The 24,787-nt window shown below is 39.7% G+C and overlaps 1 protein-coding gene across 1 annotated transcript in view; it reads right to left on the bottom strand.

The window, feature by feature from the left end:
• The window catches only part of ALDH1A2 (aldehyde dehydrogenase 1 family member A2), a 97,864-nt gene extending 73,446 nt beyond the window's left edge, over positions 1-24,418 (bottom strand). Inside the window, exon 1 of the mRNA XM_067030725.1 lies at positions 23,471-24,418. Within this exon, the coding sequence (XP_066886826.1) occupies positions 23,471-23,587 (117 nt within the window). The 5' untranslated portion in view covers positions 23,588-24,418. The remainder of the gene's footprint in view (positions 1-23,470) is intronic.
• Between the last annotated feature and the right edge of the window lie 369 nt (positions 24,419-24,787).

The raw sequence follows: 24,787 nt of genomic DNA, 5'->3' as shown, positions 1-24,787 counted from the left end.
CTTAGGTAGCATAATCCAGATATTCATAAGTATGTGTACTTGGGCCAAAAGGTTCTCAGAAGCCTTGCAAAGAAACACAGAAATAAAGACAAGGAGTCCCTGGAGATCAGTAGGGACTTTTTTTGTTTTAAAAAGTCTATTCTAAACACAGCTGAGCTCATGAGGATATGTCTCTTAAAATATGGGTTTCCATGGTCTCTTCCTATTGAACACCCTCCCTTCCCTTCTTCCCTTCTTTTCTTATCTCCTTCATCAATTTTTATTGAGTGCCTACTCCCTTCTAGGCATTGTGCTCACTAATATCTCCTTAGATTTCTATATTTTCTTTCTTTTCCAGGCTGAGCAAATTATGTCTTTCAGGCTAAATATATCTGTCTGTCTCCAGTATATGACCTCAAGAGTACGAGAGGGCTAAAGGGGTTCCTGTGCCAGTCATCCCAAAAGAAAAAGGCCAATGCTTCCATGTAGAGCACCAAAACACATCCAAATAACTTTTTTAGGAGAAAATAAATGACTCACATTACTGATTTGCTTGTAGAAAACAGACCTGGCTAAAATAAACTCAATTGTGTATAATCAGGGTACCTACCTACTCTGCTGTCCCATGATTCCCATATCTGGGAACGCTTTTCACATCTGTTTTAGGAAAAATAGTAAGACAACAGTCAACTGGTCTGAGCAGCCTTATCAGAGCCACAGTGAATTACAGTATTTGTTACTCTGTTACATGTTGAAGCAACATGGCATTAAAGCCAAGTACACACCAATGTCAGTTGTGACATTCTCAAATTGGAAGAAACTTTGCTTGCCATCAGTGATATGGCAGAAGGCAACAGGAATTGCTACTGGTAATGGTTAATGTTCATTTCTTCCTGTTCCACTTTCTATAAACAAGGTAATGCCTATACAAGCTCATTACTGTAAACTGAGCACATTTAAATTGGCAGTAAAACCAGAGTATTTACTCTAGTGCACATATAAAGTGCCTCATCCAATGTTTTGGAAATGTTTCAAGTTTTGAAACCAAGCAGCTGGCAGCTTTACAAGCCAAACCTTACACTTAAATCACTCACTCTGGAAAGTTTTTTGGTGTCCCGTGTCAGGTAGTACCATTCAGCAGACATTCATTCCCCACCCCTTGGATTCTTTTGCAATAAATTTGCATTCATGGGGCCCTTATAACTGTTCCAGCACCACAGACTCCAATGGCTGTTGATTAAATGTATATATCCTGTGCGTTTAATCTGACTTTCATTATGGCCACTTCATAAAAATGCCACAGACTGGACAAGCGATGACACATAGCAAGAACCTGGAATCCCTGCAAAGCCTCAGATTAGGTTTGTTTCTCCTTCTTTATTAATAGTGACCATTTTGTGGCCTAGCTCTAAATCAGCAAAAGTATTTGACAGCAAATGTTCCTATCTTTGGATTATATATAACCCGTCCTAAACACTAGATGAAAAAGGGATAACCCCAGGAAAGGAAGGGCTGGCTTCCATGTAAATCATGTTACAAATTGGACAACACCCAGAGAGTCCATTGTTCAGCCTCAATTGTGAAGGCCATTCCCATTTACTATTCCCCTAGAATCGATGTTAATTAAGGCAGACTGAGACCATAAATCAGCCTGGGAGTTTACAATGTAATACAGCATTAAACATATATATTTAAATTAAAAGTAACTGATTAACCACAAGAGTTCTTCCAGAATTGGCCGAGGCCATTTCTTTATATGAAGACATGTCACCTTTCATTTTTGTGAAAAGGGGAAATGAAAGAAATATTATCTTCTAAAAAGGTGAATTAAGGCTAGTAAATGACTCATGACACTAGTTATTGGGAGGAAGGGAGGAGCTGAAAAGAGAGGGAAAAGAAGAAAAAGGACAGTCATGTGTGAAGGGGAGTGTCTTTGTCCTGTCTCCCTTAAAGTTATTAATTTTTTTCTGTTATTCACAATCACTATATGGTAGGCACTATGCTAGGCACCGAGGATACAGAAATAAATAGAGTCAGCCCCTGCCCTTGAAATAAGTGTTCAGCACTGTAGTGGGGGAAGACCAACACAGGAACAGCTCCAATGGTATGATGTGGTAACAACATTCAAAAGTATTACTGAATACCTACTATGAATATGCTTTAAGGATAATAGATTTTATATTCTGATTTTATAAAACACTAGACAAGTCATTTGTGTGCCTCGGAGAAATCCAACCAAAGAACCACACCTGCCTGACAGAAGCCGAGAGAACATCCTTCTGAGGAGAGGTCTTGGGCTTCATCAAAGAAAGCACCAGATCTCTGAACCCACAGTTGAAAAAACAGAACTGTTTGATAAGTAAGTCCTTCTCCAAGAGCTGTGCTAACAGAGCACACTTACACAGGCCCAACTATACCATGAAGACCAAATTTGTTTTAACCTGAAGTATATGGATAATACACATTCAAAAAATAATTCTGATTATTGACATTATTAGGTACCCACCATTTACTGAGCATTTTCACTATTTCACTTAATCTATATAACAAATCTGTGATGTAGGTATTTTCCTTCCAGATGAGTAAACTAAGATTTATGTTACAAGTCCAAATTTATACTGCAAATAACTTACAGGGCAAAAATTTGAACCTAGGTCTCCCGAAGTTAAGTATACAGCTTTTTCGTTCCTCTTAACATTACTGGTTTTCCCCCCTCTTCTCTGCTGAACTATAACAGTAGTTAAAGATCTGTGTTCAGTTAGGCCAAAGGCAGTAGAAAGAACATAATTAGGAAATTTACTATAAAGTCAGAATTGAAAACCAAATGGATCAAGGGAATAATGATGAAAGTTAACATGTGAGTGCTTACTATATTCCAGGCACTGTTCCAGACACTTTACATGTATTAACTCATTTAATCCTCAAATTACCACATGAGGTAGGCACTGTCATCATTTCCATGTCATAGGCGAGGAAGTGGAAGCTCAGCTATGTAAAGGAACTGGGGCATGGCGGTGGTCCTCCTTTGACCACTACCAATTATGTAGTTTGGCCATTTTATAGTTCATTATTTAGGCTGATTATACCTGGGGGTTTATTTATAAGGGGATACCTCTTTAACAGTTCTATTTTCTTCCACAGCGAAAGGAGGAAGAGGAGGTGAAGTGCTTGTGTTCTGGTCTTGGTTTCACACCAAATGTTCAGCAAGTCTCCCACCATCCCTCTTTCATCTATGACAATACCAGACTTGGCAACTGAAGACAGGCTCATCGATGGCACCTGTGATACAAATCTTCCGTCCAGTCCCTTGACAGACATTGATAATTGATCATGACACTTTCCAGTTAAACTCCTGAATACTTTTCTACATGGCATGTTAGAAAGCTACTACCAGTTGAATGGAAGATGCCATCTCTAAGGACTTCATAGTTCTAACACTGCCTGTCTGAGGTACTGGGTATAGAACACATGTGACCACCAGTGGGCGCTCAATAAGAGAGTTTATCAGAGGTTCTGTGACACTGTAGATTTGTTTTATTCCTTTTCTAAGTGCAGGTTGATGTTTCATAACTACTTGAATCATATATGTCCATGCCCATAGCCTACTCCATCCTCCAGGTTCAAAAGTTACTGCCTCCTTTTCCAATTATGTCTTATACTTGAACATGCAACTAATGTGCTAGAAAGATACCATTTGAAAAAAGTGAAATTTAGGTGGAACAAAGTCCTAGAACAAACATGTTTAAATTTATGCAAATTGATCACCAAGAACAAATGTAAACAGTTCACCTCCCCCCAAATTGGTTTTAGTTTCTTATTGTGAAACTATGCAGCATGCCAAGCTCATACTTTAACAGCTAACCCTTATTAAAGTACTATTTTTAAATGCACTAATGAATGAGTATCTTTTTTCTTGGTCTAAATATAGTAAAGGCTGCTTTAATCAAGAAGAGATAGATTCAAAGAGCTGGAAAGGGCTTTAGATACAATCTATGCCGAAGGAAAGTGTTATATAAATAAACTTGTCAAAAGAAGTCCAATGACTTGCCCATGGTCATACAGCCCATTAGTGGCTGAATAGGGACTGGAACCCAATATCCTGATTCCCATTCCAGGGCTTTTTCTAAATTTAAGTTTTGTTGATGTTTCTTCAGAAAGAAGATTTGATGGTCGACCAGGAAATATGAGCACCTCTTTCACAATGTCTCTAAAATTATTCAGCACAGGAATTTTGTTTGAGTCCTTTTTTCCTTCAGCACAATCAACATGGGTGACAGCAAAATACTTTTTCATTTTCTTTCTTGAAGGCAAAATGTGTTATGGAAACAGTGGTGATTTAACATTCCTAGTGGATTCCACTCAGAGGTGAGGTCCTGGGACATTTTCTGCATTCTCCTCACATGCAGAAGCAAGAACTTCTGCCAGAGGACAGCAGCCACAGTACTGTGATCCTCAGAGAGAAAATTATTTTCCTAGGCTTGTTAAAGAAAACGTTTGTGCTCTTACAACCACAGGGCTCTATTTGAGGGTCCAGGAAGGGGACTTCAAAACCATTCCCTATCCTAACGACCTTCCACAGAAGGGTGGTTTTGGATGTGCAGAAGAAAAAGTGAATGGCCAACCTTGCCTGATTTAAGAGCTGGTTACAAATTCACCGCATCAAAGTGCCTTCTTTTTCATATGTTCCTTTCTCTGAAGAATCTAGTTATCAAAACAGGCATCAAGAGCCAGCTACCTGGCTCTCAGTTACCTCACCCAGCTTAGGGAATCAAAATTAAAATTCATAATGGCAGTTAATTAGGGACATACCACACAGGCGTTTGGAAAAAACCTGTAAGTACAATTTCCGTCTGTAATTACTTCATAGCATCCTAGAATTCTGAGAACCTGGTCAGGAAATGTCATCTATTTCCCCATCTCACAAATGTTGTTCCCTTCCTGGTGGAATGCTTTTAAGAACTCTAACAAGGACAATACTCCACATGCCTTCTGCCCAACAGAAGTGTCCCTTCCCGAACCTGAGAGGAACAGACATCTCATAACATCCAAGAGAGGTGGCCTGAAGTATGAATGAAATATATGGTTGTGTCCCTGCTTTTAAACAGTAAAGATGATAAAGGCAGGCTTTTTGAAAGCCAATTCAAGATGACTGGGCTGGTTTATACAATTGTTTTCAAAACACACCACCAGGATAACAAAGTAACATGCAAGTCTGTTCTCCCCAAGACAACTAGAGAGACTGAAGTTGCTTAATTATTCAACAGTAATGGTAAGATGTCATGAGGGTCATGTCTATGTATGTAAAACAAAGTAGGAAATTCATTGAGCACTGAGGTGATTAATCTTGCATGTATTTCTTTATCTTCCTTATAGAACAAACTAGAGTGGAAGTACTAGAGTTGAAAGATCTCCATTTAAAATCAGTCTGCCTTTTACCACTTGTGTAATCCTGAGCCATCTAAAATAGACTTTGAAACTCTTTGAGCTTTGTTTCCTTTTCTATAAAAGCAGAAATAAGGCCTGTTCCTTGCGGTCTATTGTACAGTTAGGCGAGATAAAATGTGAATGTGCCTAAGTCTTAGCTGGCTAAAATGGAAGTTTCTGCCTTTTCTAAGTTCCTTGAAGAAAGGTCTCCCGGCATCATCTGGATTCCTCCCACATTCTAACACAGCACTATAACATGCAGACAGTTTTCAGAAGATTTAATAAATCATGTTACTGGGGCAAGAAGCAAAGGTGGGGTAAGGAATTCAGACTGGCTGTCAACAGGAATTTGATTCTTCTAAAAATTGCTTTAATTTGTTTTATAAATCTCAGCAGTTACTTGGATAAAGATTCAGAACAGTGAAGTTTAGCTATGCAAGCCAAGCCACATCAATTGGCCACTTTCGCAGCAGGAAGACAGTCAAGGACAAATCAGGCTTACCACACTTCCAGCCCACAGCAAAGTGGCCGTGACAATACAGAGAGGCTGCCTTGAATTTTCTAATTGGAGAATCTAAACCCCTGAGGAGTTCTCAAAGCAGCAGGCATTAATAGGAGTTAGGTGTAAATAACTTCCTATCCTCAATGAATCTCTGACATAAAGCTGACATGTTTTATTTCAGTAATAAAATGTTTTGTTTTTTTAATAGTAAATGCTTCAAATGATTTGTATTAAATCCTGCAGTAGAACATGCCTTGGAGAGTTGAATTTTACTCCGCTTGCCGCTAAACTGCTTTTGGTTCATCAAAGGAGAGTACCAGACAGCAAATCAATAACCAGACTGATCTATTTATAGGAAAAAGTTCAATTACTTTTAATTAAAGAGTGGAAAGAAGTAGTTTGAGGACTTGTCATATGTTAGTTAGTTATCTCCTTTTACCTGATTGTTCCATTGTTTCTGCTGATGGACTTTAAAGAGATTTATGGACAACAAAGTACAGACAGCACTATCATTTAACTATATAAAATTAAATTTCTAATGTTATAAAAAATTATATTGATGATCACCTCAGTATGCTACCTTGCAAAGCTGGTAGCCTTTAAATATTACAATCAAAGGCTATAAAGGTATTTTTAACTTTAATGAACAAAAATCCCCACCTTATTTTACTTCTAATTAAGAGGCCACCTATATAACATAAAACAAAGAAGCAAATGTCCAGATCACTTATGGGGTGAGAGGAGAAGCTTCCTATTGAAATATCTAGGTAGTGAGAGCAAAAGTGGTTCTGTTGCCTTCCATTCTTCGCTTTGCTTCACGCCAAAACATCTGGCTAAAAAGTGAAAAAACACCCAAATGGCATTGTATAGGAAAACACCTAGATGATTGATTGCATTTTTCGCTTTAAAGTCAATGTTTTGATATTTTCGAGACATGGCCTTTGTTCAATAGGTGTAATTGTTTCCTGGCAAAAAGCATGGTTTTTCAAAGCCTGCTTTGACAAGGACTAGTTTATCAATCTTAATTTTAATCAATTAACAGTTTTAAATAATAGACTCAATATTGTATGTCTTGAATCCCACTTATCCTGAGTCTTAGGCTGAAAGGCAGGAGAAAGGAAAAGCCTTCAACAGAAAAGACTGCAAACTAGACTTTGAAAGTATGTAAATAGCACAAAGTCAAAGAAATGAGAAACTAGAGGCAATATTTTAAAATAGCTTTAAAATATTAATCTAAATTGATTGTGCCAGAGTATTTTAAAATAAATGCTGTATGCCCAAAATATTCCACTAACATGCCATGATTACACAAATTGTGTTAATGCTGTAAACAGAAATAAGTTAGGATATTAGCAGTTAGGTAGCCAAGATCCACCCAGCTTCTCACATATCCATCTAACCTCAAGGTCTGTTTCTGAAAGTGAAAGGACACTGATGAGAGTACAGAGACAAGAGATCATTAGTCACATCCCCCAGAGGACAGTTCAGTTTGGCCAGCCTTCAGGGCACGAGGCTCCATCCAAATGAACTAGGAGGCAAAGTATGGGGGGTAGGGGGCTGCCTTCTTTCCCAGAATGAGGCAGCTAGGATTACTTAGATTAAAGGGCTCTGGGGGTAATTCCAAGAACCTGTGACACAGATTAGGGCAGACCTAGTGATTCAGGATCCCAAGGGTTATGGCAGGTATCTCTACCACAGACCTAAACTGTCTGACTTGCCCAGCCTCAGTCATATCACCAGGTTTGACTAACACCTACGTTGAATCTCATGGAGGTCTTTTTGGTCTTCTTAGGTGTCCTAAGATCAAATTCTGCCTCCCCATTGCTCTCAAACTATTTCTTTACGGATCAAATTTCTACATGTATAAAGATTACTAAATGGTGTGACTTAGGTGTGTCATTTAATCTTTCTGTGGCTCAATTTTCTCAACTCTAAAATAAGAAAATCACCTCATCCAGTGGTTGTAAGGATTAAAGTATTGGATTACTGAAAAGTCTGGTATAGTGTGCACTCAAACTCTTAATTGATTCTGATTCTGAATGTAAACCATCAATTCAAGGCAATTTATTAGTGCTCTTAAAAAGCTAGACACTCCTTGTTCTGTGTTTATTTGTTCCATTTATTCTTCTCTCTATTGCCAGTAAGACCCCTTTGCCAAACCAGGAGAGACACATAGGGCAAAGGGATGGGAGAAGAAGGTAAAGATGGTGAAGGTCATCCCACACTCTGACTAGTCTCTCAATTTCTGATTGTGACCCTTGCCTGATTCGGCCATGAAAACAGTCCAACGTGGGCCGGTTCAAACACACTACTGTAGCCTGGCCCTGAGAGGGTCTGAGCAATGGTGTGGGAAATACGCTTGGAGAAGAAGGAACTTCAGGAAGGACTTTAAGGCCCTCCTGTCAGTCTTGAGAAAGCAGAATGTGACTTGATTTCTTTTTGACTTCTGCTTGGAAACAAATGTTCCTTTGCCTATCTTTCCTAGGTTTAATTAGTCTTCTGTCTTTCTCAGAATTCAGCCTGTTCATTTGCAAATGGGAGACATCAGAAAGGCCAGTGAGTGTGGGTGTGGGCGTTGGTGGGGGGGGGAGGAGACTGAAGTGTTTATTTTCAAAGCCACAGGGGTCCCCATTTGAAAAAGCACCCAGCTTATCTCAATGTTTTTGTTTGTATGATTTTGAATTAAAAGGTTGGGGCAATTCATTTAGGAGATTAAGCTGTCTTACAATGGGCCTAGTTGCCCTATTTATTTACTAGTACTGCTATGGTTAAAAAAAAACTCTTTCTAAGACACTCCTTTTCATTATTCAAGTGCAATAATTTTAAAGGATTCCTTTGGTCTTTGATTTTACTGCCAATTAATTTTCCATTAAAATGATGTTTATTTGCTGGTCACAGATAAAAATCACAAACCATGTGTGTAACAGTTTAGGGTTGCCAGTTTTAGCAAGTAAGAATATAGGATGCCCAGTTAAATATGAATATCAGAAAAACAACTAATTAAATTTCAGAATAAGTATGTCCTAAATCACTGGCAAATCATGGGGCATACTTATATTTGAAAAGTATTCATTATTTAACTAAAATTCAAATTTAACTAGGCACCCTATATTTTACCTGGCAAACCTACCAGGTTTTTGCAGATGTTGTACATGCTCCAAGGATGCCAAGGATGAAAACTGGGAGAAAGTCCAGTTTATTACTATATTTAAACTTGCTTCCTGCAGATCTGAAGTACTTCATCAGTCAGAATAATAATTCCCAGTTAATAAACAGATATACTGACACCTCAGGAAATCAAGTGAATTTTGACTACTGGATGAGACCCAGTTCTAACTACCAAAGCCCATTCCATTTATAGAAATTTTTCTCATTAAGAAAAAGTAAAACACAAAAGGGACAACTGATATCTTCAGTTGAATTAGAAGTTAATGTCATGAACGACTACATTTAAAGGCCAATATCATCTTTCATTGATGTTACAAAGCAAATATCCTGTGCAAAGAGGGGATGAAACACCCCAGTGTATATCTTAAGGTTGAAGAGGCCTTTGAACCAATAAATGAGTGATTTCTCCACAGGTGACTAAACATTTCCTTGTAACAGTAAACAAACAACAAGCTGAATTTTATGTTGCACAACTATTGTCATGTATCTGTTGATATAAATAGTTAAAAGAACAGAGGGATTATTGAATTTTTTCTTTCAATTAAAATTAAAATTTTTGTCCTTGATTTAAATGTTAGCAAATACTTTCAAACATAATTATACCTATTTTGTACTTAAATAATTAAATCCTTCCTCTTTGCTCTTGGCCATTACAAATATACAGAAAGGTCTATGTGATACCTTCCTTACCCCAGGAATTGTATTGTAATATTCATAGTCATTCATTCCTAAAGCCCTGAGTTAATAAAATGTGATGAACTAATGAACCTAATTAAGCATAGCTTATAGAGTCAATTTCATTACCTTAAAGTCACATTTAATATTTAGGAAGAAAGTGGTTTTTTGTAGACCTCAAATCGCCTTAATTTTTCTTTTCCTTTCTTTCTTTCTTTCTTTCTTCTTTTTCTTTTTTCTTTTGTTTTTTAATAGTTACCTTCCCAGAAAAGGGGGAAAAAGGAGACATCAAATGAAAAGCTCAAATTAACCTTCAAATATTTGGTTAAGAAATCCATTTTTGCTATTTACATAAACCATAAGAAAAAATCTTGCTAGGACGTGATTTTGAAGTAAACCTCATGTTGGGGGTAAGGCTTGCTAAGAAATGCCACTGAAAGCTGCCACTTGACCCGGAATTCCTCTACAAGAAAAACTAGCTATAACTACATGTGAGACTTATAAGAGAAACTGCCAGAATGTCAACTTCATTTGCAGCAGCCCCATATGGCCTGATCACTCTCCCTGGCATGATAAATCACTGGCAGAATCCTTACCTTCCTACGTTTGATCTCTGCTCAGCAAGATGTGGTTTTGATGTGAAGAACTCCAGATCTCTTGGGTCAGAGACAAATAGCAGTGGCACTGACCTGCAAAGTGCTAAGTCTCTATTAGACTCAAGTGAAAAGCCGTAGCTTCTGACAAGTTCCCTCTCCACAGAGTTTACCCGACCCACCGTGGTTTTCATGAGCTTAGGTTGACAAAGAAGCTGCCAAAATGGTTTGGAGGAAAAGTGCCAACAAACCTTTTCTTTCTACCACTATTACCCAGTATTAAAATCAATGATCCCTAAGACTTAAAGGAGGAATTCTCTTGGGAGTCACTGCTCTAATTTCTAGTACTCTAAGTGTTCAGTGAACACAAAACTTTTTATTTCCAGTGGATCTTTATGACACTGCTAATCACTCATCTACATAAGGAGAATCATTAACAGAGATTTCTGTGGACTACTTTTTGGTAATTATAAGGACATCCTTGGGAAAATATTTTTAAAAAACACTGTTCTGAGTGAAAATTTTGGGTCCCAGAAAGACTGTAACTAGATATACAAACAAGTTTGGTATTGTCCTTCTGATCTCATAATCCCAGGTTGGGACCCAGGAAATTAAAGAGTTCTGCAGAGTCAGGGTGGGATAAAGAAATCTTACAACTCTCCTAATCCAGTCATTTTTATAAGTACTAGGTGGGTTAGTAAATAAGCAACTCGTTCTGTCCTATAATTTTATAAGTAATAACAGTGACGTCTAAGGAATTTAAGTAAGTTACCCAATATCACAAAGCATTTTCATATCCTGAGAGCCTAGCGTACGAGGAAGTATTAAATAAGCGATCGAGTAATTTGTTCATTCATTAATTCAGTGACTATTTATCCTGTGCCTACATGTACAAGGAACTGCTAAATGAGCATACATCCCTGGCAGACCTGGGACCAGAACACAGGTCTTCTAATGCACAGTCGACTGCCTTGCTCACTTCTCTACAATGTACCCTGAGGGTTCTATTTCAAAGGAAGGGGTAAGTGGGAGTGGAGGAAGGGAGTCTTCCTTGAGAGAGACAGAGGGAGAATATGCATGCGCTTTCTTTAAAGGGAGAAAGCTATTTATTTCAAAACACTGTACCCTGGAATTCACTTTCTAGTCCCAGCATTCTGTCTATTAGTAACTCTGCAAATGGATCAGACAATATTATTTTCTAGTATTCAGCCATTTACTTACTCATTTATTCAAACACAAAAATGTGCGGAACACACTCTGTGCCAAAGGTGCAATGATACCAGCTTTCATGAACATTTGAATCCAGGAAGATAAGTAGCCCAGGCATTAAGCAATAATTGAATCCCTTGATGGACATTAACAAACACACAAGTTATTTAGCAGTAATAATGAAGATCTTAGATAAACCTAAAAAAACACATTTGAAAGATTTCTCACAAGACAGCTGGTTTGTTCAGAAGTCAGTTGTGACTATAAAAATAACAGCAGAATCACTCCAAAAATTGTAAGACAAAAAAATAATGTGAAATTTTAGTTGGCTGTAATGATAAGGAGTTCTGAGAAAGCAAAAAGTGTGCTATCATGTTAACAGCTGCGTTATTTCAATAGCCGTCCCACTACACCCTCACAATTAAAGACACTCATAAATAAGCCCTTCATTAGCTCTCTGTAGAACTAAGTCACTGACTTTGCCAGTGTTCATAAAAGCAGAATGTTTGGTTTCTGTTTTGGCTAAATGTAGTTTACGTACTCATATTTATACATACATGACTATACTTAATGTTGAGCAATCACCTCTCTCCTCAATTTGGATCATCAGGGGTTCCAAAAATCACTCTGAAAAGAACTTTTCTTTCTTTCTTCTCTTTTTCGCTGTTGGAATTCCTGGTAATGATACCAGAATGTGGGCAAACCTCATTAGTCTCCCTGCTGTTTACAAGACAGGATTTATGCTCAATGTGCTGAACACAATGACACATCACTAAATGGCTACAACTACCACCCAGGCTTTAATCTGAGAAATTTTTCACTCGGTACAAATACCTATCAGCATGGAGAAACATGGAAGAGCAATTACAGCCAACACATGTAGTCTTTTAAGAGTACCCAATAAATACCCATTTGTGAAGGTTAATTTAATGCAACCTAGGCTGTTATCTGGAATAGTATATGTCACCAATTCAATCCATTAAGTAATTACTAAATTCTCAAGAGGGCTCACAGAAGTCAAATGTGGTTATTCCAGGTTCATTGCTTCTGGTCTCCCTAGGGACCATTCGGGCCAACAGCTGGAAGAGCTGACTACAAAGGTTCCCAGGCACAGCTATAACCACTTTATGAAAACAGGTAAATGAGCCTAACCAAGGAATGAGGGTCATCAAGGGCCTGTCTGAGAGAAATACTTAGGGAAGGAGAAGAGAAGCACAAGTGCGTAAAAATTTAAAAGGAGATGGAAAAGGTTAGAAGAAGGGATGTTTGACTGGGAAGTAGAGGAGAAAGAGAAATGTGTTCTCTCTAAAAGTGAACACAGAAATCTGGAGATTATAAAATTTGGCTTAAAGGCAATAACTTGACAGTAGTTTCTTTAGACAGGATTTTTGAGCCATTTACAATGAAACGTGAATTGTGCATCCCAATCACCACCCCCCTGTGTCACTGCAACTCTGTTAAAGTTTGGTTATTGCATGAATTCCTGCGGACCACTGTTTCTCTATTCTGCATCCCCGCTGAGATTACATGTAATAGATGGATCTAACAGTAGTTAAGGCTTAGTGAGAAATGGTTGCTCATAAAGGCAAGATAGAACATATCCACCCAACTCTTTCTGGCAAGTGCCTCTCCCACACAATTTATAGTCAAATAACACAAAATGATGGCCTATGGGGAGAGAGGAAGATTTGAAAGACTATGAAATATATTCGCTTTCAACAGTCTCATTAATCCTCACTCCCAAGTGAATCTGAATAACCATACCAAAGAAAACTACTTTCTGAAAAAAAACAAACAAGCAGGTGTTATTAAGGGCCATGTGTGACTACCCAACCACTGAGAATCCAAAAATACAGTTCTTTCCCATAGGCTAAAGAATCACACCTACCCAGGTGATTCATACCTAAAGTGTTGATTATATCAACTTTTTTTTGTTTGTTTGAACATACACTCTCATCTTTATGTCAGGCTGAAATTGTTGCTAATGATAGCTATAACAATACCAACTGGACTTAAGGTTGGGATTTATAGTCAGAGAACTGGGTTTGGGATTATCCTGTAAAACATTTAGCAGAGCTTTAGGTTAATAATCCAAAATTTTTTGTCTTTGTTGTGTTTTTTGTGCTTGTTCTTATTGTTATGAGGAGGGAAGGAAAAGGATTATTTGAGTCTTGAATTGTCACCTATAGCTATTGATCCTGGAAAAATTAATTAACTTTAATATGCTTGATTGTATCACTTTTAAAATGGGGGTATTAATATAATATTCACATAATAGGACTGCCACAATTATTAAAAGCAATCATATGTGAAAAGTACTTTGGAAACCATAGCATTAATAATGAAAGGATAATATATTAATTAATAAAGTATTAATAAAAAGGTAATTCATTGCTATTAGTAGCTATTAATGATAAAATATAACAAGTATTCATTCAACAAATATGCCCTAAGCATTTACACTGTAAGACACTGAACTAGATGCTTCCAAAATACCAACATGAATGTAAGTTTATAATCTAGTACAGTTTAGTAGTAGAAGATTATGCAGAAAAATATAATACAAGGCAAAAATCACACTTTTTAGTAGTAGTGCAAACAAGTAACAAGGGCTTTCAGAGACTATGTTCATCTGTTAGGTATTACATAAGTAACATCCACAGAAGGGCTAGATTCAGTTTTAAGGTTGGAGAATTTCATTCTTCAGTAGGTTCTTTAGAATTAGAGGCACACATGCACAGATCAAATAACTTACGAAATCCAAATACGAAGGTGAATGTATAACACTAGCTTTGAGTTTAAAACACAATGAGTTCAAATATTAACAAAAAACAAAGTAATGCTATTTTCAAGCCTGGTGCTAAGGAATAATTTAAATTCTCTAAACTAACAGGATGAAGCATAGTACTGAATTAGTTAGCCAAGATATAAATGGTACCATTTATATTAAAAGGTTTAGCATGCAAGACAATAACATACATCATTGCTAACACATATATACGGAATCTAAGGGGAAAAAAAAGGTCATGAAGAACCTAGGGGTAAGACGGGAATAAAGACACAGACCTACTAGAGAATGGACTTGAGGATATCGGGAGGAGGAAGGGTAATCTGGGACAAAGTGAGAGAGTGTCATGGACATATATACACTACCAAACATAGGGTGGATAGCTAGTGGGAAGCAGCCACATAGCACAGGGAGATCAGCTCGGTGGTTTGTGACCACCAAGAGGGGTGGGATAGGGAGGGTGGGAGGGAGGGACACGCAGGAGGGAAGAGATATGGGGACATATGTATATGTATAACTGATTCACTTTGTTATAAAGCAGAAACTAACACACCATTGTAAAGCAATTATACTCCAATAAAGATGTTAAAAAAACACATAGAAACTCTAAAAAAATGAGTAATATAGCATATTTAGTATTGTTTTAAAAGAGTGTTTTAAGTTCATTTCTGGAATAATAATATTGATAGTTGTACTAGCAGTAATAATAACAATAACTTATTGAGGCATTACCATCTGGTACTTTTCTAAGTGCTTTAAATGTATTAAATCATTTAATCGTCACAATACCTTCCTTATCTTACAGACAGTAAAAGTGAGGCACACTTTTGCTTGCCCACGGTTACACAGGTAGGCAAGTGACAGAGACAGTTTTGAAGTCCAGGCTGCCTGGCTGCTGGACTCATTATTTTGCCAGGAAATATGTGATTATTAAGTACAAATTGTTTAAATGGTTATTTTATTTATTAATGGGATCCAGAAGAATAATCTCCATGGACAATATAAGAAAGCATGAATTAATTCAATAAACATTTACTAAGTAAGAAAATAAAATAAAATAACATATATCATTTATGAATGCATATACATGTATGAATACGTACACCAATGGGAAAGATAAATGCCAAATACCTCTGAGAAAGGAAGGAGAGGAGAGAGGGGAATGGGAGAAGTTCATAGGGGAAGCATCAGTGTATTTCTTTAAAAAGATTAGAAGCAAATAGGGCAAACAGTTAAGAACAAACAAATCTGGGTATATGTATGCACGCTTGTTATATTGTCTATACTCTGCTGTATGATTGAAATATTTGATTTCCTCTCAAGTATGTCTAACAATACAATGTGCTGTTGCTGTGCTGAGGCTGAAACATCTCTTTACCTTCTGAATCATCATGGTGCTTTAAGTGCATTCATGTCAAGAATTTAGCATCTTCTATCATGAACCACAGTTATCTGTGTGCATGTTCCCATCCCACACCCAAATAGGAATCCTCTCCAGCCTCTTCAGGACAGGGTACACATCTATGTATCTTTTTGTGCCAGGCAGTGATTAACAATGCTTTGTACACAAGAGGCTCTAATAAACATCAGATGAAGAAACAAGCAAATAAATTCAGGGGAGCAAAAGGGTAGCTCTGACTGCAGTTAAAGATAAAAATTACCCCGAGATAATACAGTTAGATAACCTTCCCTGTGAAAATCAAGTTATATTGGTATGCTGGTTATCAGACTCTAAAATATAGATAAGGCAGAATTCACTGGTTTCATGCTCAACCAATCAGTCTCATACTATTTCCTGACTTCCTCCCAAAAAGGATTCAGTGAGAGAGTCCAATTTTCACACCTGGGGAAATAAGACTTTAAGTTATCCTCTGCAGATCTGTAGAGACATTTCATCATTTTGTCTTCCCAGGCAAAGTGGGGGTTTTTTTGTTTGTTTGTTTGTGGTACGCGGGCCTCTCACTGTTGTGGCCTCTCCCGTTGTGGAGCACAGTCTCCGGACGCGCAGGCTCAGCGGCCATGGCTCACGGGCCCAGCCGCTCCGCGGCATGTGGGATCTTCCCGGACAGGGGCACGAACCCGTGTCCCCTGCATCGGCAGGCAGACTCTCAATCACTGCGCCACCAGGGAAGCCCCGGGAAGCAAGTAGGCAAGGTCTTCTTATTTCCCCTCTTCCTTCACCCTAAACCCTCCATCATTACACACACCTCAGTCCATATATTTGGTGTCTGTCAATGGTGGGGTTGGAGGAGGAGGGAAATAGGTGATTTCTGCCTGTTAGTGGGTTTGCTAAATTCACACTACTTTGGTATATCCACTTACCTGGAAGTAGGCTCCATCCTTACTGAGGGAAGAGCCATACATCTTATACCATTTTCTGACTCAGCTTAGTCTCTTAGAAATCCCTAGAAATGACCCAGGGCAAAAGATCCTGAGTCATTGGACTTGAAATCCGAAGACAGGCTAGACAAATTAAAATTATGTATAAGAAGATGTATAAAAATATAATCTTTAATTATTTTGAATTTTTCCCCTATAGTTTATAATCAATATTGGAAAGTGTTTTGGTACCCATGATATCCTAAATTCTGTCTAAATAAAGTGTTTCCAGTTTCAACTGGACAATAGGTTTTATCTTTCCAGAGATCTAGGGATAAAGAAACTGCTACTTTGGCTCTCCAAAGGTCAGATTGTGGTAAGGAAAGAAAATAGAGCAGGTATCTACTTCAAGAGGTAACAGAGCTGAACTGCAGTAAAAGGAAAGCTTCCTTCTATAATAAAAATTAGAATGTTCACTCACAGACATCCTAATTTTTAACCACATTCTACAGAAGTCAATAAACCCCCATGTTTAGCCCCAGGGAAGTTTTGTTGAGAGCCTGGCAAAAGTCTAGATGGTAAAAGCACTCAATTATTATTCCAACTGGAATTTTCAAAGGCTGGAAGTGTTTTCAAATCATGTGACAAAACAGAGACTTACTGTAAATAAACTCATTAAGATTTTGAAGGGAAACAATTTACACATAACTCTATCATCTTACAAGTAGACAGACTAGCAATAGAGAAATGCCAGAGATAAGAAATTCCCAGTTTGGGTTATCTCATATATCTGAAAGGTAAAATGGAATAAAGCTCAAAGACATGTCTGAAAAGGCAATTAAAAATTAACCAAGGTGACACTATGACAATCATTTCTCTGCATTGGTTTGGTGTTTGAGGGGAAATGACTGGCTTTGAAATTACCTGTCACAGCAAACAAAGAAATTAAAGAAATGCTGGGAGGACTTTCAAAATAGTCACTACGTGGGTGCTTTTACTTTTTGGAGGGTGAAGTGCCCCCAGATTGGGCAATCAGGACCACTGAAAGACTCTTCAATTTTAAATTACATAAACTAAGATACCTTCCCATATCCAAAAGGTATCTTCTGAGACTGTCCTCCTGTGCTGCCATAATTCCCAGATTTTTGCACCAATGACTTGGCAAGATCTTTCTTCAAACTACTTAAAATACCAGAAATGACTCTTTGCCATCTGACATTTAGGCCCAGCCAATTGGGTATACTGAGGCATATGAATGCAGAATTTTGGCAAAAGTGTCAGACATCTAATTTGATTGTTAAAATACTGACTGGGAAATTGTTTTAGTAACTTTTTAGTAAAGAGAAGTCTTTGGTAGGGAAACCTCCAAGGGATCCCATTTGATGAAAATCCAGTGTAAACATATAAGGATTCCACAGCTACCCAGAATATTAAACTCTTATACTTAATTAAAATTGTAAACAATGGCCTGTTTCAGAAAACTTTATTGATCATATATTTCTGATCTTTCTTAAAATGGGCGTCCATTAATTTGAAACAACAAATGTATTCATCACTTCCCCAAAATGAAATTGATCTAGCCCTTAGCTGATTATCATTATATGCCACTTTCTTTCACATACCTGCTTGCCTAGTCCTGACAATGACCATCATGTAAGGTAGGTACTACTATTACCTTAATTTTGACAGATGTAGAAATTGATACTCAGTGAAGAAACTCCCTGAGAGGAGACACTGTCCATACCTTGCTTACTATTGCATCTCCAAAATCTGGCACCATACCTGGCATTGTGTGGTGAATAAATGTTAACTGTGCACATAGCTAATAAGTACAAATGTGACCTAGATTTGAACAAAGGCCTATTTTTATTCAGAGCCTTTCTTTTTTCTAAGTAAGTCAAGGGCTTATAAACTTTTTCTGAAATGTGGGTCATACAGCCCTGTTGTAACTACCTGACTCTGCCATTGTAGTAACAGCTACAGACAATATGTAAGTGAATTGGTGTGGCTGTGTTCCAATAAAGCTTTATTTACAAAATCAAACAGTCTGTAGTTTGCTGACCCCTACAGGCTGTCACTAACTAAAAATATACAAATAGACATTAGTATTTGTATTTTATTATCCAACTGAGAAAGACTTGAGACAGAACTATGTTGATATTTGAGATGTTTTTGTTTTGGTCATGGTTTGATCATCACGCTCATCATCATCTAATGCAACAGAGAATTTATGCATGCCTGGCTTCTCTTAAGCCAGGCTGCAAGGAAATCAGACCTCACAGAACATGCTCCTCAGAGAATCTTCTACCCTTACATAGAGAAACTATAATTCCTCATTTTATAGAAATAAAGGACAAAAGCACCTCAGCAAATGATGATTCCATATGATTCCTGCCTGTATAGTAGAAGGCATCAGGCAGGACCCCTGAAAAGTTATCTAATTCAAGTCCTACAATGAAGTTGTTTAGCTTTCCTGGGTTAAATGGAGATGATACAAACATCAAAAAGCTGTCCAATTATGAAAAAGTATAGTTTTGAAAACCTGAGGTCCCCATTAAATGCTAAATTTGATTAAAACCTCATGATCAAGCAGACAATCTTGATTAGAGCTTTGGAAGTAACCAAACCTGTACCATCTTTTAAGAAATAATCCCTAGTATAGGCAAGAATCTTGCCTCAGACCTATAAAACCCCCCCACTAACTCATAGAAATAGCAAATATAGTAATTTAAAGTCAGGGAATCAGAAGCCACAAAACGTAGCTCCTTCTTAAAAGAAGTAGACCAGTTCATATTCTCTCCATGTTTGCAACAGAAGCAATATACAAAAATGAAGATTTAAAACTCTTTCTCTCTCTCAAAAAAGTATGTGACTGTTAGGAAAAGCAAAGTGTATGGTGAGGAAACCTCCTATCAATTTTTTATAACTCAAGGCCAAGGTCTTCCTTATCATTTATTCCTACTTCTTCCTACTCTGTCTCCTTCAAAAGGTTTTGCAAGGATCAAATAAGATACATATGAAAGTGCTAGGTAAGCCATTAGGTCCCATACACAATATAAGTGGCATTATAAGTATTATCATTATTGTCATTATTACATTGATCAACTGAACTACTGCCATACTGATAACCAAATTTTGGCATTCCATCTTTCTAAAAAGACCTTAAGCTCCTAGGAGGCCCATGCTTCCCCAGCCCAACCAGCTTAATGAAAAGCACTGTTGTTAGGAAGATGCCACTTAAAAATCCTTTGAACTGTATTGAAATTGATCCCAGAAAACAGTAGGTGTTCAAAAAAAGGTTAAATGAATAAATAAAAGAATAAATAGTAGTTACCCAATGCACATTAGCTCTAATTTTCAGTTAATTGCCTTTTATTTTCTCTTCTAGTTTAGTGGGTCAGCTCTCCATAACCCCCTCTTCCCTAGGTCTTAGCTCCTCACAGTATCAAATGCTAGAGGAAAACAAAACCCTTTATGTTAGTGTTAGTTATGGGCATAAACTCTCACTGAAAAGTGATCAACAGAGAGACAGCACAATGCATGTGTGTATAATGTGTGTGTGGGGGGAGGGACTAGTAGAGTCAGAAGAGATGATAGAGACAATAGAGAAGGTAGGGGTGGGATAAAGTCGGAAAGTTTTCAAAGATCTTCTGGGAATCTGGAAGAGATCTCCCCTGCAGTTAGGGGCAGTCAGCACAAGAGCAAGCCTTGATTTTATAATGTGTGTACTCCTATAATATATTCAGATATACAAAAATTTTAAAACCAGACTGATAAAACAGGAACAACTCAGAAAATCTTTAATTCATAAAAGCACAGCTAAAAACAATCACACTCCTATGCTAGCTGTTAAGCAGTCTCCTTAGGATACAAGGAAGAGAGTGCACATTCTCCCGGCCCCAAAGTGGTCCCCTCACTACTTACTTGATGGTGGTGGAGTTATCAGTCTTTCCTGACTAACGCAGTCTGCAGTTTTTTGGTTTGTTTTGTTTAAACATATTCCTTTAAAAAAGAATCACTTTTAAAACTTGGGGTCTAGCTTGCTGTATTAGGAAAATAAAAATAGACATATTCCCAAAAATGGTATTGCTATTGATGATCAGTTCTAAATGGGTGTTGGAACTTCAGAGAGGAAGGCTTATTTGAAAAACTAAATGTAATTGCCCAAGAGTCAGTACAAAACCACCAGTTCAGCCCTTTCAGCATTCTTGGGGATTGAACTTTAATTTTGGAGCATTTTCACTGGACGGAAAATAGCAGTAACTTTTATTTCTTATGATCTCCCCTATTCCCCTTTTATAAAAAATGTAAAATACTTTTAGAAGAAAGAAAATGGTGGAAAAACACAGAAAAATACAACATCACATGTGCAAAGTTTTCTGAATGCATGCTACTTAAAATACTCAAAATATCACCACTTACATAACAGTAGTGACTTTATACTGGTCCTCAAGTCATATTTTAAAGTCCTGTCATTATATATCCTTCACTAAAGAGTTTTTGTTTAACAAGACAGAAATTATTAAGGATCCATCTATATTTGTCTTGTACCATTTTCTGACACAAATATCGTACTTCTTTCCTACATGTTATTCAACAATCACGCTAGCATAATAATATTTTAGCTATTACCCTTTAAAAAATTCCTAATGAATGTGGTATCACTGTTCTAAAGGACTGTGTACTGTACCTTGTTCATTCTTCTGCTTAAACTCACTAATATAATTTCCTGATCATAAGTGAATTTTTAAAAACTCTCCATTAATCTTACTTTCCTTTTAAGTAAAAAAAAATCATTACCCATTACCCTCGGCTACCAAAAGAGCAGCTTCTGCTCTTCATGTTAAAGATGCTGCTTGCCCATGCCGCTTGTCTCAGAAAATTCAGAAGTCTCACTAAAGAGCTGAGGAGGAAAGCTGCTGGGAATGTTCGCAGATACCTGATTTTACAAGGTTTTGTGAAAAGAGCTTGGCTTTAGATTAGTAATACTCAGTGTTTATGAGGGTTGCTTGCCAAGTCTAAAATAAGGTGCCTCCTCCCCACAAATTAAAGAATCAAGTTACAATCCATTATTTCATTTTTGATTGTTTTTCTTTGTAATAAGTGGGAAAGTGGATACTGGATAAAAGTCCCCCCTGAGCTAAAAGACTCCACATTAAAGGCTTCAATTAGCTATAAATCAGTTGTCTTTCCTACTGGGGGGAGAACAAGAGAAAAAAAGAGAGCGAGGGTTGTCAGAGAAAAAGAGAACTGGAAGAGTTTCAAAATTAAATTCCTAGATACCTAAAACTCCTTTCAGGGGCTGTGAGGAAAATCCAATCCAAAGTAAGACTAAAATCAAACCCTCCCAAATCTGAAGTCCTCTCTCCAGCATAGCTCTCTCATCCTAAGACCTTTAAAGACAGCCTGAAGAGGTTAGGGACCCTCATAAAACAAAACTCTTGCTGCATGCTTTCCCTGCTTGTTCCTAAACCCGGAGAATTGCCACACATTGGCACCATTGTTATGCAAACAACGCCTAAATGGTTGTAATCATTAACGACCTCTCCTTAAAATGGCTTTCAAAAATTTGTCACACCATCTAAAAAGCTAACAGGTACATTAAATCCACCTAAGTTGGCATTCAAAACACAAGTCACCCTGATTTTTATCCTAAAACTTAGCAGGTAAAATTTCAATATTCTGATGGATTTTTTATAAATTTCACTTTCAACTCTTAAGCCAAAACCAAACTATTTACTTTTGGACAAAATTTAGTTTACCTCGTAATAAGCATGATGGAAAACAACTTTAACCGTATTGTGTGTGTGCAGTATGTGTTTAAGTTGATTGGGCGATGTCTGTAGTAGAAATCAACTAAAAGGAATAGAAAATCAAACAGGACAACTGTAAAAGGAACTCCAAGAAACATTATTTTAAATCGCATCTATTTCTCTCTCTCCCACCCCAATGCCATAACATAACCGCCCCCCCAACCGTGTGTGTAATCAATGCATTTTTTCCATGTCGAATTTGTGGGAAGTAAATTCTATTTACATTAAGGTAGCGAACTCATTTCCTTTTTATGTTGTGGTGCAACCAAAAAATTCCTGCTTGGCCAACACGAGATGTCAGAGTTCGTTACAAAAAGTAATTGTTTTTTTTCAGTTCAAAAGCGAACCCGTTAATTTGCACGAATTTAAAGACTTCTCAAGTTTTCCAGGAAAACTGCCACTGCCTACAGAATTCGAATGAAACGCTGACATCGGATCTACTGTACTCAGCAGCCAGGTTTCCATGAAATCTGCAAAGGCGGCCAGAGCGCTGCGTGCCGGATGATCCTACGCGAAAGCCGCTCGCGGCGCACCGTGCGGACTGCCGAGGACCCGAGCGGGGCCAGCAGCCCTGCGGCCCCTGAAGGTGGACGGCCGAGAAGAAACAGCCAGGCTGCGTGGCCGACCTGGCGGGGAACCCTTCTTACCCATTTGAGGAGTGGAAGCGGTGCCGACGCCTTCCCCGCAGCAGTCGGGACGCTGAGAATCCGACCAGAAGGCAGCGGCAAATGCGGTTTGGGAAGGAGCCGTTGACGGCGACCCTCAGCGCCGAGCGGCAGGCTGGGGCGAGTCCCCGACGCGTCCCAAGATCCCGGCAGGACTTCAGAAGCCCCAACGCCGAGGACGGGGTGTTGTCCCTCTGCTGCGCGGGGACGACAGGCTGGCCCGGGAGACCCGGGCCCCAGACCCCGTCACGCCACCCTCTCCCCCTAACAGACCATGGAGAGGAAGGAAGGTTCTAGAAAGTCTCCGTGGACGGCAGGCCCTCTCGGCGCCTTACCTTGGTGTACTTGATCTCGAGGTTGGGCGTGGGAGACGGCAGGAGGTGCAGGGACGCCATGAGGGCGGCGGGGTCAGCCTTCACCTCGCCGGGCATCTCGATCTTACTGGAAGTCATGAAGGCGGGCCGAGGTCTCGCTCGCCCGCGGCGTGGGCTGTGCGGGCTGTGCGCTCGGTCCGCGAGCCGGGGGCGCGCTCGCCTGTATATAGGCAGGTGTCAAGCTGGGGCTCTTCTTATTGGACGTGAGGGCCGAGGCGCGGGGGGCTGGTCCATCCTACCTAGGACGCCCCTGCTCAGCCCCGATTTACATAAAGCCCGCCACTGGCGCAGCGCGGCTCGGACGCTCGGGACCCACGGTCAAGTGCGCCTGCCGTACCCCTGTCCCCCCTGGCCGCGGGGACCGGCCCACGCCCACGCGGCCGCCGCAGTCCTCGACGGCGGAAAAGCAAACCTGCGCCGCGCCCGCGCGGGGCTCAGCTGGCTGGACTGGCCTCGCTCCGGCCGGGCCCGTGTCAGCGGAAGACACACCTTGGCGGATATGGGGCGCGGGTCGTGTACCCGGAAGCGGAGCGGGGGCTGGCGGGGGACCCGAGCGGCCCGGTGCTGACGCGGCCCCGAAAGCAGGGCGCGGTGTCGGCGGGAGAAGGCTGGGGCACTGAGGGGGACCGGCAGAGGATGGGGCGAGAGACGCTGCAGCGGACACGGAGATCCCCTACCGCCCGGCGACCGCGGAAGCCCGTCTCCCCTTCTCTCCCGGGGACCCGCGGGACGCCCTCCGCTCTCCTTCCCCGGGCATTTGCGCCCGGCGCTCCGCAGCAACCCCAAGCCCCCGCGCACACGCACTTCCCGAAACGCGGCCCGAAGCGCGCCGTGGCCACAGGGTAGAGGACGAGTAGTGATGGGCGCGAGTCTCTCGCCCCACACTCAAAATGAGTATCCCCGCGAGCCGGTCGACGCCGCGCGGCCCTCTCCAGGACTCTCCCGCCCAGCTGCTGCCCTCTGCTGGCCGGGACCACCCCGGGCGGTCTGGGCTGCGCTGGGAGGACGGAGCCTTGGTCCTGGTACGCTCCGGTGAGTTGTAAGTTGCATTGACCCCTCTGGTCTTTATCAAATCCCTCTTTCCAGCCCGTACTCTCCTCGCCCCCAAACACACAAGGATACACCAGTTTTGCGTTTCTGTTGTTCTTCACGCTAACAGCTATCATCCCGCCAGACATTGGGCTTCTCACTTAATTGCCCCTTTGGGGTTGAGCTCCCATACCTATACCCCCCTAATTTAAGCGTTTCTGTAGCTCCAACAGATCTTCTAGTTTGTGG

The sequence above is a fragment of the Kogia breviceps genome, chromosome 3 (genome assembly GCF_026419965.1).
Source record: "Kogia breviceps isolate mKogBre1 chromosome 3, mKogBre1 haplotype 1, whole genome shotgun sequence".
Lineage (NCBI taxonomy): Eukaryota > Metazoa > Chordata > Mammalia > Artiodactyla > Physeteridae > Kogia > Kogia breviceps.
This window is presented reverse-complemented; position numbering and strand designations above follow the sequence as displayed.